Source organism: Heptranchias perlo, chromosome X, assembly GCF_035084215.1.
Source record: "Heptranchias perlo isolate sHepPer1 chromosome X, sHepPer1.hap1, whole genome shotgun sequence".
Lineage (NCBI taxonomy): Eukaryota > Metazoa > Chordata > Chondrichthyes > Hexanchiformes > Hexanchidae > Heptranchias > Heptranchias perlo.
The window spans coordinates 23657594-23676106 of NC_090370.1; the positions used below are offsets into that span (position 1 = coordinate 23657594).

At 46.2% G+C, this 18513-nt stretch overlaps 3 protein-coding genes and 1 pseudogene across 3 annotated transcripts; 1 reads left to right on the forward strand and 3 right to left on the reverse strand.

The window, feature by feature from the left end:
- Nucleotides 1–3318: 3318 nt before the first annotated feature.
- On the forward strand, nt 3319–3758 carry LOC137307073 (histone H2A.J-like; annotated as a pseudogene).
- A 2702-nt stretch (nt 3759–6460) lies between these two features.
- On the reverse strand, nt 6461–6802 carry LOC137307074 (histone H4). Its single transcript, XM_067976411.1, has one exon. The coding sequence runs from the start codon at nt 6800–6802 to the stop codon at nt 6491–6493; it is 312 nt and encodes a 103-aa protein (XP_067832512.1). The 3' UTR covers nt 6461–6490.
- A 902-nt stretch (nt 6803–7704) lies between these two features.
- On the reverse strand, nt 7705–8384 carry LOC137306972 (histone H1-like). Its single transcript, XM_067976340.1, has one exon. It carries the CDS (start codon nt 8382–8384, stop codon nt 7740–7742), a length of 645 nt encoding a protein of 214 aa, XP_067832441.1. The 3' UTR covers nt 7705–7739.
- Nucleotides 8385–16407: 8023 nt separating this feature from the next.
- LOC137307085 (histone H2A.J-like) lies at nt 16408–17008 on the reverse strand. The gene has a single exon (XM_067976418.1). The coding sequence runs from the start codon at nt 17006–17008 to the stop codon at nt 16619–16621; it is 390 nt and encodes a 129-aa protein (XP_067832519.1). The 3' UTR covers nt 16408–16618.
- Nucleotides 17009–18513: the final 1505 nt, after the last annotated feature.

Genomic DNA, 18513 nt, shown 5'->3' on the forward strand with positions numbered 1-18513 from the left:
AAACTGAAACACAAATAAAAACTGAGCGCAAATCTGGAAGTTTGAATGGCGACCGTCAAAAGTGAAAGGGACAAAATATAGAAAAAAATTAAAACCGAAAATGCTGGAAAGGCTCAGCAGGTCCGGCAGCATCTGTGGAGAAGGGAAGCTCGGGTTAACGGTTCACGACTATGACCCTTCTCTCGATCAGAAAGGTTAATCAGACATAATTTAAATACGGAACGGGAATCAGCAGACGGAAAACCTTCAGAAAATCAATTAATTTCACTGAATCCGAGCAATTGAGTCCCGTATCCACCATTCAGATCAGGGCAAGTAATAATACAAAGGAACAGAGTTAAATTCAACGTTATGGGGGAAATAAATGAATTTTAGAAGTATTTTTACATGAATTAGACCCGTTTGTGTTTTGGAAACACGATCACTCTGAACATCGTCAAATTCAGTTCCAGTCTTGGTGTTTCTGAATTCAGCGTGCTGGGATTCAAATCTGTTGGAATTAACTGCTTGGAAGGCAGCTATACTCACCATTATAGTGCCTTATTTCACCAGGAGGGAGAAGTCGAGTGTTTCTGTGGAGTTTCGGACTGAATTGCTCCCTTTGGGTTTCTGGCACTTTAATCATAGACAATAAATAGTTCCCAAACATCAGCCCCTGAACAGACACAAGAAGCTGGTGGAATTTCTCATTCATAGATATTAAATAAGAGGATGGCAAAAGCGAATAGGAAGAGGTTCGGAAGAAGTCACCAAAACAATTAGGGAAGCAAACAGGAACCAGGAAATCAAATTATCAAGGAATATAAAAAGAAATAGTAAATTATTCCACTGACACAAAAATATCAAAAGGAAAATCAGAATATCTTGAGTGCCACGAAGGGATGCACAAGATAAACTCACAGATAACGTCAGCGAAATGGCAGAAATATTGAATTGTGACTTTGTCTCAGTATTTACCCGGGAGATTAACAGGGTGAATATATTAGAGGAAGAGGTCAATAAAGATATCAAGGCATTTAAGTTAGAAAGTGTGGTTAAACTCCTGGTCCAGATAGATTGCATCTGTGCATATTAAATGAAGCAAGGGTAGAGATAGCAGAGGCACTGTTACATATATAGGAAAAAATCATCACAAAAAGGAACAGTGCCAGAGGACTGGATGACAGCTAATGTGATTCTTATATTTTAAATCAGGTGATAGAACAAGTCCAGGGAACGATAGACCAGTTAACTAAAGGTCGGTGGCAGGAATGATCATGGAATCTTTTACTCAATGATGCAACAGAAAAACATCTCGAAACCGAAAATATAATAAAACAGTTTGACAGATGGTTTGACAGTTTAAATTACATTTCAACATAACTTATTTGCTTTTCAATTCTCTTCCTCTAGAAATAAACCCCAGTGCTTTGTTCGCTTTTTATGGCCTTATCAACTTGTGTTGCTCCTTTTAATGATTTGTCAATCTGTACCCCGAAATCCCTTGCTCTTTTACCCCATTTAGACTCTTATTTTCCAAGCAGTATATGGCCTCCTTATTCCCCCTAGCCAAATGCACCACCTCACACCTTTCTATATGGAAATTCAATGGCCATTTGCACCGCCTTTCGGCAAGCTTATTAATTCTTCTTGTATCGGCTATACCCCCTAAATTAATTACAAGGATTTAACACAGCATTACAACTAATGTTTGATCTAACAAAATATACTTGCAACTCGTCTCCATTCCCAGTTTTTCTAAATCCCACTCGTGCAATATAATGTGAAGAATTAGTTTCTGTTCTGTCCCTCTCTCATCTGCAAACTTCACTGTCCCGGGGTTTGGGGACATCTACTGGCCGGAAGCAGAACTGCAACAGTTCGGAACAAATTGCTGAAACCGGACAATGTGCAGTGTGAGCGTGTTTGTGATTGGTGGCAGTTATTAAATCAGATTGGATTACAGTTAATAATTATTAAGACCTCACTCCGAATGACCCAATCACAATCATTGCCTTCCCCCATCCTTCATTACCATAGGGCTGTGGGGCTGCCTATTTAATCCGAGCTCGGAGGGAATTTGTGTCATTTCTCAGTCTGAAATTGAGTTTGAAAATGCCTGAGGACAAGAAAGCAGCTCCCAAGAAGGGCGCCAAGAAAACCTTGAGTAAAGCACCAGCCAAAGGCGGCAAGAAGCGGAGAAAGTCGAGGAAGGAGAGTTACTCCATCTACATATACAAAGTGATGAAGCAGGTTCACCCCGACACCGGCATCTCCTCCAAGGCCATGAGCATCATGAACTCCTTTGTGACCGATATTTTCGAGCGCATCGCAGGTGAGGCTTCCCGCCTGGCCCATTACAACAAGCGGGCGACTATCAGTTCCCGGGAGATCCAGACCGCCGTGCGCCTGCTGCTGCCCGGGGAACTGGCCAAGCACGCCGTTTCAGAAGGGACAAAGGCGGTGACCAAATACACCAGCTCCAAGTAAAACTCCACAATGAACTGAAAAAAAAACAACGGCTCTTTTAAGAGCCACCCACAACCTCTCTGAAAGAGCTGCATTTCCTGTATATTTAATTAGGATCATTTTATTGCAACAATATTATTATTCCAATCGAAAAGTGACTCGAACTACCCCGTTCAAATCCCTGGCCCCTAAAATGAACACGAGTTTATGATCCGCTCCTTCCCATTTGTTTTGATCTTAAAGCATCACTATTCTGGCCTCTCATCCCCTTTATGGCCCCCTCAGCAATTCCGTTCTATGAATGCAGTTTCTGAAATATTTATGGACTGACGTGAAAATCCCCAGATTAACAGTAACCCCACCCCTTGCAGTAACAGCGGAATCGGGGCAGAATGAGAGCTCTGTCCTGGTCCCTCTTTTCACAGAAGCACTCCCGGCTCTGAGAAGGGAACAATCTGTAACGTTTCACTTTTCTAAAGACTAAAGTCAAATGTGTCCTTTCACGGAATGCTGTGAATGGGGCTTTAGTCCGGTCCGGTGCAGTTTGAAAGCGATGGTCGAATGAGCCATAATTTAAAGCAGATTTTAAAACAGAGCGAGCGATTAGTGACGGGGAGCGCTGAATAAGACAAGATAAAAAGAACGGGTTTAAAATCTTGTGCTCAGGGCGACATTGATCGAAATCCGATCCTTCACTGCACTGAAATTGGCGGGCTTTTTGAAATTCATAAAATTCCTCGTCTGACCGTTGAGGCCGGTAAATCCCGCCCTCTTCTAATTTCCAGCTATCTGGTTGGTTAATGAAATAGGCAAATGAGGTGTAATAAGGTACAACCAATCAGATGATCTTTCAGTCTTTGAGAAGGGTCAATGCAGAAGTCATTCTTCATTCTTTGTGAAAGTGTTTGTGAGATTGTGAACATGTCTGGAAGAGGAAAAACCGGCGGTAAAGCTCGGGCCAAGGCCAAGTCTCGATCATCCGGGCCGGACTGCAGTTCCCCGTGGGCCGTGTTCACAGGCTCCTGCGAAAGGGGAACTGCGCTGAACGTGCGGGAGCCGGAGCCCCGGTCTTTCTTGCCGCTGTGCTCGAGTATCTGACGGCTGAAATCCTCGAGCTGGCCGGCAACGCGGCCCGGGACAACAAGAAAACCCGCATCATCCCCAGACACCTGCAACTGGCCATCCGCAACGACGAGGAGCTCAACAAGCTCCTGGGACGGGTGACCATCGCTCAGGGCGGGGTGCTGCCTAATATTCAGGCCGTGCTTCTGCCGAAGAAAACCAGCAATGTGAGCACCAAGAGCAAGTAAAGCGGCCAAGATTTAATCTGATATCCCAAAGGCTCTTTTCAGAGCCACCCACTGTATCTATGAAAGGGCTGGTTACTAACTGAAGAGAGTCAGGAATCAATTTAATAAGGACTTGATTCCGATTCTAGAACTAACAATAACTTATTAATTACAAATGATCCAGATCGGTCTGTTGAAGTACTCGCTTCCGGACAGCAGATGTCGCCAACCTCCAATAGATTGATATTTGCAGTTTGTGTGGTGAATGAGACAAAATATCAAAATTGTCATTAAACTGGGCGGGTGGGATACAGAAATACCAGGGACGTTTGATCATCGGCATCAAGAGGCATTCTGTTGTGTTCCACACAATATTATTTACAGTCTCATCCTCCGACAACACTTGCTCGGTCTGTGTTATTTTACCCAGATTTGTGGAACAGAAGCTGACTGATGTGTTGAATATTGTGTCAGCGATTGCTGAATCAAGAATGTGAGTGAAATTTGCCCGTGTTATTGGATGTGATTGAGGGATTGATTCTGTCCCTGTATCAGTTACGAGTGTTAGTGAATGTAACACTAATGTTTTACACTGCTTCTGATTCTAGCGCTGATAGAGAGCAAGACACACTGCCTTTCGATCTATTAGTGCGAGTTGCATTGAAACAGCCTCTGCCACTATATCTGCAGGGGGAGAATAGACTGAAACGTTATATGATCCGAGTCTGATTCCTTACATCCAGCATGGGTTTCAGGTCCCGTCCGATTGCACCTGTACTTCAGTGCTGGACTCAAATGTCCAGTAAAGTGTTGGAGTGAGGCTTGAACTTTGAAACCCCTGACTCCGACATTCGAGTGTTTCCAACCGAGCCAAGCTGACACGACATTGGAAATGAGAACTTGTATCTCTCGTGCTTTCCACGAGTCCCTCTCTGTACATATGCCCCAGTAAGATTGACACTGGGGGTGTATGTCCCTCATGTGAAAGAGTGGGGTCGGAATCAGAACTTTCTGCAGCTGTTTGCCAGAACTTTCTCTGTCCGAATGAGGCACTGGTGGTGATGTGAGTCAGTCTGATGGAATTCACCTCCCTCCAGTCCTGCGTGTGTGTGAAAATGAAACTGTCTCCGTTTCAAATTCCTCATGTTGGTCAGTCTGGAATTGGCACTCCTCTCTGGTGCTGAATCTTCGTCCAAAATGAACAGCAGCTGTTTCTGCCATAAAACGTAGATTGGCTCTGTTCCCATCTCTCCGCTGTTATGATGGGCCAACAGATTGTCAGGCCTTGCGTCTGACATCCGCTCCCTCCCCTTTATGCATTTCCCATTTAATCAAATTTCTGTGAACTGCACGGCCCTGCGATTTCAACCCCAGAGATCACAGCTCTTTCCTTTGCTGATTTGGTGGCTCTGAAAAGAGCCTTTGTTGCACTTGGTGCTGAAGGCGGGTCGGGTTTAAGCGCGCTCCCCGCGGATGCGGCGGGCCAGCTGGATGTCTTTGGGCATGATGGTGACTCGCTTGGCGTGGATAGCGCACAGGTTGGTGTCCTCAAACAGCCCCACCAGGTAAGCCTCGCTGGCCTCCTGCAGGGCCATGACGGCCGAGCTCTGGAAGCGCAGGTCTGTCTTGAAGTCCTGAGCGATCTCTCGCACCAGGCGCTGGAAGGGCAGTTTGCGGATGAGCAGCTCGGTGGATTTCTGGTAGCGGCGGATCTCCCTCAGAGCCACAGTGCCGGGTCTGTAGCGATGAGGCTTCTTCACTCCGCCTGTGGCTGGAGCGCTCTTCCGGGCCGCTTTGGTCGCCAACTGTTTGCGAGGAGCTTTCCCGCCGGTCGATTTACGCGCTGTCTGTTTGGTCCTGGCCATTTTCTGAACAGATCTCAACACAACCTGAGACACAGAAACTGTTAATAGCGAGCCGGCTCTGGGGCTGCATTTTAAAGTGTCCGTGAGGAACCGCCCCGGGACTGTGATTGGCTGTATTCCGACCCCCAGTCAGGGAGGGACCGCCCCTGGCCTGTGATTGGCAGGTTTGAACCGAGCTCTGACAGTCAGAACGAAACGGCGGGAGGTCATGAGCCCCAATTTCAAAAAGCCCGCCAATTTCAGAGCATCAAATAACAGTTTGAAGAAAATCTCATTTCCCTCGAGCAATTTAAGAATCTCTCTCTTTATAATCTCCATTATTTCCTACTCCTCAGCTCAAATCTCAGGCTGATTCACATTCCGGTTCATTCTCTGACCTGTCTGTAAACGGGCGGGAATAAAGTCCCGGTCATTGCTTTCCGTAGGAAGCGGGACAAAGTCCAGCTTCGATTTCAAAAATCCCGCCAGTTCCGGCCCGGTGAACGGCTCCTCAAACAGAAACTTCACATCGAACTGATAATTGAATGAGGGCAAGAAATATACACCGAGCAGAGAGGACAGAGCGGGAGAGGGAGTGAGGAGGGATTTTACTCTGAGTGAAGAATGTAATGTCTGTGGAAAGACTCTGCATCCCCGCCTGTTCATTTATACCGTGAAACCGGGAATTCCGCTCCTTCTCTCGGGATGGCCGAGAACCCCGGCCATTTTTCTGATCTCCCTGTAACGAGTGCTGGAGAAATCTCCCCATATTAATAGAATATCGGAAACTACTTCCCCACCCCGAGATCGTCCCACTCCCCCTTCCCAGGTCACTGCTCTCTCTGTGAGGCGGTGGGTGGCTCTTAGAAGAGCCTTTGTTTTGTGTTTGGTTGGAAAGGGTCGAGTCGTTCAGCCGCCGAATCCATAGAGGGTGCGGCCCTGCCGTTTCAGAGCGTACACCACATCCATGGCCGTGACCGTCTTACGCTTGGCGTGTTCAGTGTAAGTGACCGCGTCCCTGATCACATTCTCCAAGAAAACCTTCAGTACCCCACGGGTTTCCTCGTAGATCAGACCCGAGATCCGCTTGACACCGCCACGGCGAGCCAGGCGGCGGATGGCTGGTTTGGTGATACCCTGGATGTTATCACGAAGAACTTTTCGGTGCCGCTTGGCGCCACCTTTGCCCAGTCCTTTGCCTCCTTTACCTCTTCCAGACATGATAATTCTTCACTGAAATGAACAGCTAAATCGTGCTGGTTCCCTTTTTTATGCAGACTGCCCCGACCTGACTGAAACATGCACAGAGTGAAAGTGGAGGGGAGGAGACAGAGTGAGAAATTAAACAGGGAGGGGGAGGAGACAGAGTGAGAAATTAAACAGGGAGGGGAGGAGACAGAGTGAGATATTAAACAGAGAGGGGAGGAGAGAGTCAGAGTGATGAACAGAGCGGAGAGCGGTCTCTGATCTTCCAGCTCCAACTCCAGCTTTCTCCACCCGCCAATTTCAAACCGTTCATCGATAATAGAACCGAATCACAGCGCTCCGCACAAACCCTTACAGACTCGGGCTTCATATTCAAGGATTTACAGAAACCCGGAGCTTTTAAATAAGTCCCGTTACAATTATCAGTCAGTAATATTTCTGCCTAAATACAGTCCCTTCTATAACTGGTCAACCCGCCGGCTTCCATTTCAGCCCCAGACCCGATTCTATCTCCCACACATTCCCTCCCAGACGGGTTCAGCAGTTCACAAACACATTATTCCAGCTGATTTGGAGAATCTCATGTGTTGGGGTTTGAATTGTGATCGCGGCGGATCTCCGCCAGTTTTCCCCTGTCACGGACCCTGGCCCTGAATCTGTGAGAAAAAGAATGAACTGGGACTGGAGGTGAACACGCCCCCAGTTACAGTGAGGCCCGGCCCGGGTATCCCATTCTCTCTATTTTATATCAGACAGTGGGAGTGGGGCGGGGGTAGGGAATGTCAGCGAGTCACCAGGACCCTGGGTTTATTGTAAATGAGTTCAATCTGAAATCTGAGCCCGGCCCCGGGACAGGAATCATCTGATTCCGGGATCAGCTCTTTTCTGAGAGACGTGGGTGGCTCTGAGAAGAGCCGTTGGGTTCAGATGTTCACAAGTTGCACTTGATTTTTTACTTCTTTTTGCCTGCTGCTTTCTTCGGTTTGGGCTTGGCGCTCGGTTTTTGTACCTTCTTCGCCTTCGCCTTTACTGGCTTGGGGGTCTTGGGCTTCTTCACAGCCGCTTTCTTCTTAATTGGTGATTTCGCCGCCTTCTTTGTGGTCGATTTCTTGACAGCTGTTTTCTTGACCGCTGGTTTCTTGGCCGTTAATTTCCTGGCCGCTGGTTTCTTGGCCGTTAATTTCCTGGCCGCTGGTTTCTTGGCCGCTGGTTTCTTTCCGGGAGATTTCTTGCTTCCTTGTTTCTTCACCTTCTTTCCCACTTTTTCCTGGGCTTCCTTCTTAGCAACTCTGAAGGAGCCCGAGGCGCCCGTGCCCTTGATCTGCACCAGGGAGCCTTTTTCCACATTTCTCTTGATACTTAATTTGATCTGGGTCCGGTGCTTCTCCACATCCAGGCCTTTGGTAGCCAGAATCTTCTTTATCGCGGCCAGGGATATCCCCTTGCGATCCTTGCAATCCGCCACAATCTTGAGGATCTGTTCGCCCAATTTGGGACCGGCTGTCTTGGGTCGGTGAACCGCCTTCTTCTTCTTCTTCGGAGCATTGGTTTGAGCGGCGGCGGGAGGTGCCGTTTCGGCGGCTGCAGTACCTGTCATGTCCGGGACTCTGAAGAAAATCTCTCTGACAGTCAGAGCTGGGTCAGAAATGAAACGAGAGGCGGCGGCACAGAGCAACTTAAAGGCACAGAGCGGACGGGGCGGAGACAACCTGCTGTCAGCTCTCGGCACCTCCAGCCTCTCTGTGTTTCTCTCTCCTCTTAAACTACCCGATTCTAATTATAATCGGGCACTCCAGAGTCCCAGACTAGCCCCTTCCCATCTCCAACACCGGAATGTTTGCTGTCGAAAAACTTTCACCGGAATTAAAAGCACCAGTTTCGATTTAAACCCGTTTCATTGCTGCACTGATCGCGCTCTCTCACCCGATCGCTGACATGATTTCTGTTTTTCGGCTGAAATCTTGAATTGGACAAAAACCGTACCTTTAATTTTCACTTCGGGTCTCGGCAGGGGAGGAGGGCGATCCTTTGACAGGGATTTTTAAAAAAATACTCAAAAGGGACTGGGACATCTGGCGATGAGACCGGCCACACAAACACAGTGGCATTAATGTAACCTGCCCGCCCATTTCACACACTCTCTCTGACACAATGTTCACATCTGTACATTCACAGGACAAACTGTTCTCCAGATTGACAATTCCCGGGACAAGCTTTCCTCCCCGCTCGGCCTGTGCTGCGGATTCTCGGGGGTTGGTTGTCGTTTCCCAGCTCAGGAACTGTTAAACACTCTGAGGCCGGCGCTCCTCACAGTCTCTGGTCTCCAGATTCAGGGACAGGAGCCAATCACAGCTCTGGCTGTGATAATCCATATCTGCTTTTACATTATTGTATTGTTCGCACACAGAAATATGTTTGGTTTAGTTGAAAATTCAAATTATCCGCTCTGGGCTCCTCCAGTCTCTCTGTGTTTCCTTCTCCTGCTAAACTGACTGACAGGCAATAGTAACTGGTGTCTGATCCATCCCATTCTCAACACACAGAGACGGCTCGTTACTGAATAAATTCAACACTCACAGACAGTCCGGAGTCAGACTGTTACAGGCTGTTTCTCGCCACCTTTACTTTTCGGCGGATAAATGCACCGTCAGACCGGCTCATATACAGTAGAAGGGAGAGTAATCGTCTCACCAACAGCACACAGACACAGAATCAGTCTTTCACATTCCATCAGTGGGTCTATATTACGCTCAGTAACAGTGTCCCGCATTCATGTGCAGAAATTAAGCGAGAGAGAGAGAGAGACGGACCGGCTGATAAACGCACAGAGACACAGTCAGACAGACGCAGAATCAGTCTCACACATCCCATCAATGTGTCCGTTTCACGCTCAGTAAACATTATCGCAGCTTCATGTACAGCGCTCGAGAGAGAGAGATACAGACAGGCACAGTATCAGTCTCACACTTCCCATCAATGTGTCTGTATCATGCTCAATAACAGTATCGCACCTCCATATAAAGTACAAGAGAGACAGAGAAACTGAGCTGTAATGAGCGGTTTTCACCCAGTACCAAATAGGGAATCATTCCATTCCAATTGCTATTCCAAGGTTGAATGACAGAAGATGCAGTCTCATCTGTAACTGATCTTATTCCAGAGACAGACACGTTATTAATCCCACTCTCAGGGACAGTGTCACACATTTAATCCTCTCTTGCAGATTGTACTCTCTGCAATCTTGCAGCAGAGGGCCGTTCAGTATTACTCTCAGTGACCGAGAGTTTCACTCCGATTGAAATAAACTGGGACTGTGGCCGTCAGATATTCATCCTGCACAGTCCCAGCAAATACACCGAGTCCCACTTTCCTCCCATGTTTCTCCATGATTGGTTTGAGAAATCCTCCCTCCAGTTTCGGGTTAACGCGTTACTTTATCAGTCGAGGAACCAAGAATGAACAGAACACATTGGCTCATTCCACAGCCGCCCAAGTTATCTCTGTTAGACCCTTTACCATCAAAAGATACCGAGAGAAACAGCAGGGATGGAAACATCCAGTTTAACAGTTGGAGATTGTAAAGTCAGTCTGGATTCCAGCGTTCGGCACTGGTGGAATCCCATCTGTTTCCCATTCTGGTGCCTGTTCCTGCACTGCCTGAGGACCCCATTCCCTCTGACCTTTCCCCCACTTCCTTTGCTCAGACTCTGAAAAATTCCAATTGGGAAAAATTTCCACCGATTTTTGTATTGGGAATTAAACCAGATATCTGCGCATGCGTGATTCAGCCCCGCCCTCAGCGCTGGTGAGCAGAAGAGCGCATGCGCGCTCCCCCCCCCCCCCCCCCCGCCAGCTCGGCCTGTGGGCGCCATTCCCTCAGTGAGCGGAAGAAGATGGTTTAAAACAGCCGGGAATGGAGAGATCACGGCCCCCGGGGGAAGGGAGCAAAGAGCAGCCTCGTTACAGCAGCTCATCGCTTCGGGACCGTGTCCGCAGATGGGCTCAGAGATCGGCATTGAGTCCGGGGGCTATTTGTAAGAGGCGGAGTGGATCAGGAACTGGTCCCGGAACATGGAGTGAGAGGGGGAAGGGAGAGGGCATTCTCGGACTGTGTGTGTCCAGGGTGTGTCCAGGGGAAGGGAGACTGAATGGGAAGAACCTGCTATTAAAAATCATTGCTGCTTTCTCTCCCCAAACCAGTCGTGAATTGTTCCTGGTTTAGTTTCAGTCTCACCCTGTTTATTGTGATTGGACAGTGAACAGTGGAAACAGAGCCGGACAGTTAGGGTGTGGGGAGTGAAACAAAGAGCATCTACTGCCGGCACCAGGTGAGAAGTGTGAAGGACACGATTTAAAAAGAGGCTGTTTGGTTTCGGTTGAACGGTTAGTCCCATTGGAGAGGGGATTAGAAACCTGACCGGTGCAAAGGTCCCTGCCACATCGGGTCGTCCCATTCATGGATCAGTGCAGGGGTTGGGTTGTGTCTGGATGTCACTAAATTGTTTTAAAATCGCCCAACACACCTGGTATGCAGAAGCTGAGAGCTGCAGTACTGCAGTGGAGTCAGACACTGACACTCTTTGTATCACTGGTTTTCATTTGTGGATATTCAAAATGATCATTAACAGAGATATTAAATTGATCACTTTTGTATTTTCTACCTCACCTGTTCCTGAGCAACAAGATATAATTTTCTTTCCACAGGCAAATCCTTGAAGGACCCAGAATAAATGTGATGTTTCCTCCACCTGAGTCAGAAGGAACAGTGCGGCCAGCTCCTTCTCACAAACAGTAGGTATATTATCATTCACAGAGCACAGAGACACAGACACGTCATCAGGTCCACAGTCTCAGACTGCAGAAGTGGTCAGGCCCACTTAAATACTGGGAAAAATTATTTATACATTTAGGTATGAAAGATACAGTTTTGAACGCCATATTCTGAACTGAGATACAAATTAGATACAGATAAAGAATGAATCTCATACTCAGATCCAGTGCCAGAGACTGACATATGGAATGATTCTCACACTCACACAATGTACCAGTGATTGATAGATACAGAACAAATCCCACACTCACATACAGTAGCACAGACTGACAGATACAGAATTTATATCACTCATAGACAGTATCAGAGATTGATGGAAACAGAATGAATGTCTCAATCACATACAGCATCAGAGACTGACAGATATGGAATGAATCCCAAATTCACACACAGTGCCAGAGACTGACAGGAACAGAGAGAATCACAAGGACCACAGTCAGACAGATACAGAATGAATCTCACTTGCATACAGTACCAGGGACTGACCGAAATAGAATGAATCCCACACTCACACACAGTACCACAGGTTGACAGATACAGAATGAATCTCACAGTCACATTATTGCAGACTGAGTTACACATAACAAGCCAGTCCAAAAATCTTAGTGTCATATCGAAAGATAATGTTTGAATTCGATTAGTGCAGACTGAGCAAAACGTTACATAGCAGTCGAACAATTTCATACCATATCAGACTCAAAGATACAACATCAATTCCATTAGCATGCACTGAGCTATATGTTACACACCAGTCCAAAAATCTCATACAGTATCAGACTGAGATACAGAATTAATTCCATTATTATAGACTGAGTTACACATTATATTCCAGTCCAATAATTTCACCGTGAACAGATTGAAAGGTACATTGTCATTCACAATAAAGTTCAGAGATTAAGATGTAACACTACTCCAAAACTCTCACACATTGTTTGATTGAAGAAAATCCATAAGTGTCTCAATATTTACAAATTAAACACTCGACAAAAAAGCATGTACTTTAAAGTATTAAAGATATAGTTTCAAATACAATAATGTAAACTGAAATAAGAATACAGAGTGAATCCAGACTTGCACATTGCCTCAGAGACTGAATTGCAGAAATAATGCCACACTGAGATAAAGCAGCAGAGAATGGCTGATACAGAATGAATTCCACACTCACAGCCAGAACCAGAGAATGACAGATACAGAATGAATCCCATACTCACAGACAGTACCAGAGAATGTCAGTTACAGAATTAGTCCCACACTCATATATCGTATCAGAGACTGACAGATACAGAATAAAACCCACACTCATATACAGTATCAGAGAGTGACAAATACAGAATAAACCCCACACTCGCACACAGCACCGGAGACAGACAGATTCAGAATAAAGCCCACACTGGCTTACAGTACCAGAGAGTGAAAGATACAGAATAAACCCCACAAACATGTACAGTACGAGAGACTGACAGGCACAGAATGAATCCCACACTCACACACAGTACCAGAGACAGACAGATACAGAATAAACCCCACATTCATATACAGTACCAGAGACAGGGAGATACAGAATAAACCCCACACGCACACACAGTACCAGAGACAGATAGATACAGAATAAATCCCACATTCGCATAGAGTACCCGAGACTGACAGATACAGAATAAACCCCACACACATTTATAGTATCAGAGACTGACAGGCACAGAATAAACCTCACACTCGCATGCAGTACCAGAGACTGTCAGATACAGAATAAACCCCACATTCATAGACAGCACCAGAGACTGACAGATACAGAATAAATCCCACACTCATGTAAAGTACCAGAGACAGACAAATACAGAATAAACCCCACGCTCATATACTGTACAAGAGACATGAGATACAGAATAAATCACACACAGCACCAGAGACAGACAGATACAGAATAAGCCCCACACTCATATACAGTACCAGAGACAGGGAGATACAGAATAAATCCCACAATCACACACAGTACCAGAGACAGACAGATACAGTATAAACCCCACACTTATCTTCAGTACCAGAGACTGACAGGCACAGAATTAATCCCACACTCACACACAGTACCAGAGACTGACAGATACAGAATGAATCCCACACTCACACACAGTACCAGAGACTGACAGATACAGAATGAATCCCACACTCAAAGACAGTACTAGAGACTGAGAGAGACAGAATAAACCCCACACTCATATGCAGTACCCGAGACAGACAGATACAGAGTAAACCCCACACTCACACACAGTACCAGATGCAGACAGATGCAGAGTACACCCCACAATCATGTTAAGTGCCAGAGACAGACAGATACAGAATAAACCCCAAACTCATGTACAGTATCAGAGACAGACAGATACATTATAAAACCCACACTCACACACAGTAAATGAGACAGACAGATAAAGAATAAATCCCACACTCATGTACAGTACCAGATAACAACAAATACAGAATAAACCCCAAACTCATGTACAGTATCGGAGACAGACAGATACAGAATAAACCCCAAACTCATGTACAGTATCGGAGACAGACAGATACAGAATAAACCCCACTCTCATCTTCAGTACCAGAAACTGGCCTCCAATGGACGATAGCGAGAACTGTATACGAGTGGAACAAATTCACTTTGTCTGTCGTGGTTGCAGAAACAGGACAATGTGCAATGTGAGGAAAGTTTCTGTCTGTAACTTCTACTCTCGTATTTTTGCACATTTTGATCGTGAAAAATGAGGACAATTTATTCATTAAAGTTTTGTTTTACTCATTCAATAGTTGTGAATTTTCCCCATTATATTTCACTGTACATTGCGCAGTATTTCTCTCTGATTTCTCAGGTCGATTTACTTTGCTCCTCTACCCCGTTTAGACTCTTATTTTCCAAGCAGTATGCGGCCAACTTGTTCCCCTTGCAAAATGCACCAGCTCACACTTTCTATATTGAAATTCAATGGTCATGAACACGGCCGTTCTGCAAACTTACTTTGTTGCAGTCTTCCTCAGGATTGACTATAACCCCCTAAATCAATTATAAGAATGTAACACAGCATTACAACTAATGTTTGGTCTAACAAAATGTACTTGCAGCTCGTCTCCATTCCCAGTTTTTCTAAATCCCACTCGTGCAATATAATGTGAAGAATTAGTTTCTGTTCTGTCCCTCTCTCATCTGCAAACTTCACTGTCCCGGGGTTTGGGGACATCTACTGGTCGGAAGCAGAACTGCAACAGTTCGGAACAAATTGCTGAAACCGGACAATGTTCATGTGAGCGTGTTTGTGATTGGTGGCAGGTACTAAATCTGATTGGATATCTCAAGAAATCAATCAGAGAGTGAAAGAAACAGGGATGTCTTTGGGGATGTCTTCCTGCTGTTATACAGGTCTTGGTGAGACCACATCTGGAGTATTGTGTGCAGTTTTAGTCTCCTTATCTGAGGAAGGATGTCCTTGCCATGGAGGGAGTGCAACGAAGGTTTACCAGACTGATTCCTGGGATGGCAGAACTGACGTATGAGGAGAGATTGGGTCGACTCGGCCAGTATTCACTCGAGTTAAAAGAATGAGAGGTGATCTCTTCAAAACATATCAAATTCTAACAGGACTAGACAGACCAAATGCAGGGAGGATGTTCCCGATGGCTGGGGAGTCCAGAACCAGGGGTCAGAGTCTCAGGATACGGAGTATGCAATTTGGAACCGAGATGAGGAGAAAATTCTTCACTCAGAGTGTGGTGAACCTGTGGAATTCTCTACCACAGAAGGCAGTGGAGGCCAAGTCATTAGATGTGTTCAAGAATGAGATAGATATATTTCATACTGCTAAAGGGATCAAGGGATATTAGAGCCAGACCTTTCAGGAGCGAGATTAGAAAACATTTCTCCACACAAAGGGTGGTAAAAGTTTGGAACTCTCTTCCGCAAACGGCAATTGATACTAGCTCAATTGCTAAATTTAAATCTGAGATGGATAGCTTTTTGGCAACCAAAGGTATTAAGGGATATGGGCCAAAGGCGAGTACATGGAGTTGGAACACAGATCAGCCATGATCTTATCAAATGGCAGAGCAGGCAGGAGGGGCTGAATGGCCTACTCCAGTTCCTATGTTTTTATATGGGGAAAAAGCGGGAACAGGGTACTGAGTTCGACGATCAGCCATGATCATTTTGAATGGCAGAGCAGACCCGAAGGCCGGAATGGCCGACTCTGACTCATATTTTCGATGTCAGGTGGCATCACTCCCATCCGTCCAATCACAATCATTGCCTTCACCCATCCCTCATTAGCATAGGGCTGTGGGGCTTCCTATTTCATCCGAGCTCGGAGCGGATTTGGGTCATTTCTGGGTCAGAAATTGAGTTTGAACATGCCTGAGGACAAGAAAACAGCTCCCAAGAAAGGCACCAAGAAATCCTTCAGGAAAGCACCAGCCAACGGCGGCAAGAAGTCGTAACTGACACAGGAACAGAATAATTCCCTCGCTCACATCCAATAACAGACAAATGTCATTCACTGATTCAGTAATCGCTGACACAATAATCAACACATCAGTCAGCTTCTGCTATACAAATCTGGGTAAAATAATACAGACCGAGCAAGTGTTGTCGGAGGATAAGACTGTGAATAATATTGGGTGGAACACAACAGAATGCCTCTTGACGCCGATGATCAAACGTCCCTGGTATTTCTGTATCACACCCGCCCAGTTTAATGACAATTTTGATATTTTGTCTCATTCACCACACAAACTGCAAATATCAATCTATTGGAGGTTGGCGACATCTGCTGTCCGGAAGCGAGTACTTCAACAGACCGATCTGGATCATTTGTAATCAACAAGTTATTGTTAGTTCTCGAATCGGAATCAAGTCCTTATTAAATTGATCCCTGACTCTCTTCAGTCAGTAACCAGCCCTTTCAAAGATACAGTGGGTGGCTCTTAAAAGAGCCTTTGGGTTATCAGATTAAATCTTGGCCGCTTTACTTGCTCTTGGTGCTCACATTGCTGGTTTTCTTCGGCAGCAGCACGGCCTGGATATTAGGCAGCACCCCGCCCTGAGCGATGGTCACCCGTCCCAGGAGCTTGTTGAGCTCCTCGTCGTTGCGGATGGCGAGTTGCAGGTGTCTGGGGATGATGCGGGTCTTCTTGTTGTCCCGGGCCGCGTTGCCGGCCAACTCGAGGATTTCAGCCGTCAGATACTCGAGCACAGCAGCCAGATAGACCGGGGCTCCGGCACCCACACGTTCAGCGTAGTTCCCCTTTCGCAGGTGCCTGTGAACACGGCCCACAGGGAACTGCAGTCCGGCCCGGGATGAGCGAGACTTGGCCTTGGCCCGAGCTTTACCGCCGGTTTTTCCTCTTCCAGACATTTTCACAATCTCAAACACTTTCACAAAGAATGAAGAAATCCTCCCGAACTCGCCCTTTTTATATCTTCTGGAGGAATACAGTGGGGGCACTTGTGATTGGTCCAACTATTCGCAATCTCATTGGGCTGTTCGTTGAACCAATCAGAGAGCTGCTTTATTCACCAATCAATAGCCGGCAATGAGAAAAGGGCGGAAAATACCGAACTGAACAGTTTATGAAATTTGAAAAGCCCGCCAATATATTTCCAACACAAGAAGCGGATTTAGTAAATAATGTCGCGTAAAGACAAAGATTTAAAAATCTCTCTCCTTTTACTCTGTTATTCCACATTTCCCGTCACAACTTCCAGAATCTTTTACAATCCGGTTAAAATCCGGCTTCATTCACCTTTCGCTTTCAATCGGGCGGGAATAAAGCCCCATTTTGTAACGGGACAGATTCCAGCTCAATCTTTGTAAAAGTAACAAACCACAGATTGTGGATTGATCCCTGTTCACAGGAGCTGCAGCGCGATCGAAACCGGAGCCGAGACTCCTGGTGTAAGAAGTCGAACAGTGACAGAGTCTTTAGACTGTTCTGTACTCGGTGTGAACACCCTTTCTGGATTGCTGCTTCACAAAGGATTGCGGTTCTGTAAGTGATATTCCCGAATAATGAGCAAACAAAGGTGACAAGGAGAAAGAAATGACTGAAGTGTAATCCACCGCCTTAAAACCGCTCTGACGGGGCAGATGCGGGGGAAGGGGCGGAATATGAGCGGGAATGAGAGGATCAAGGACACGTTTTTAGTTATTGGGACTGATTAAAAAAGCGATCCACTGATTATTCCGGGCAGTGATTGAGAGAATCTTACAGATTTCAAGAGAAATTTCAAAAGCACAAGAACATAGGAACAGGGAGTCGGCCATTCAGCCCCTCTTTCCTGCTCCGCCATTTGATAAGATCATGGCTGATCTGTGATCTAACTCCATACACCTGCCATTGGCCCATATCCCTTCATACCTTTCGTTGCCAAAAAGCTATCTATCTGATTTAAATTTAGCATTTGAGCTGGTATCAATTGCCGTTATAGAGACAGTTAGTATCAAACTATCTACAGTAAAATGATTCCATACAGAGGTGTCGGTACAGCGTCTTCAGAGAGACTGTGGGTGGCTCTTAAAAGAGCCTTTGTGTTTAAAAATTTTTCAGTTCATTGTGGAGTTTTACTTGGAGCTGGTGTATTTGGTCACTGCCTTTGTCCCTTCTGAAACGGCGTGCTTGGCCAGTTCCCCGGGCAGCAGCAGGCGCACGGCGGTCTGGATCTCCCGGGAGCTGATAGTCGCCCGCTTGTTGTAATGGGCCAGGCGGGAAGCCTCTCCCGCGATGCGCTCGAAAATATCGTTCACAAAGGAGTTCATGATGCTCATGGCCTTGGAGGAGATGCCGGTGTCGGGGTGAACCTGCTTCATCACTTTGTAGATGTAGATGGAGTAACTCTCCTTCCTCGACTTTCTCCGCTTCT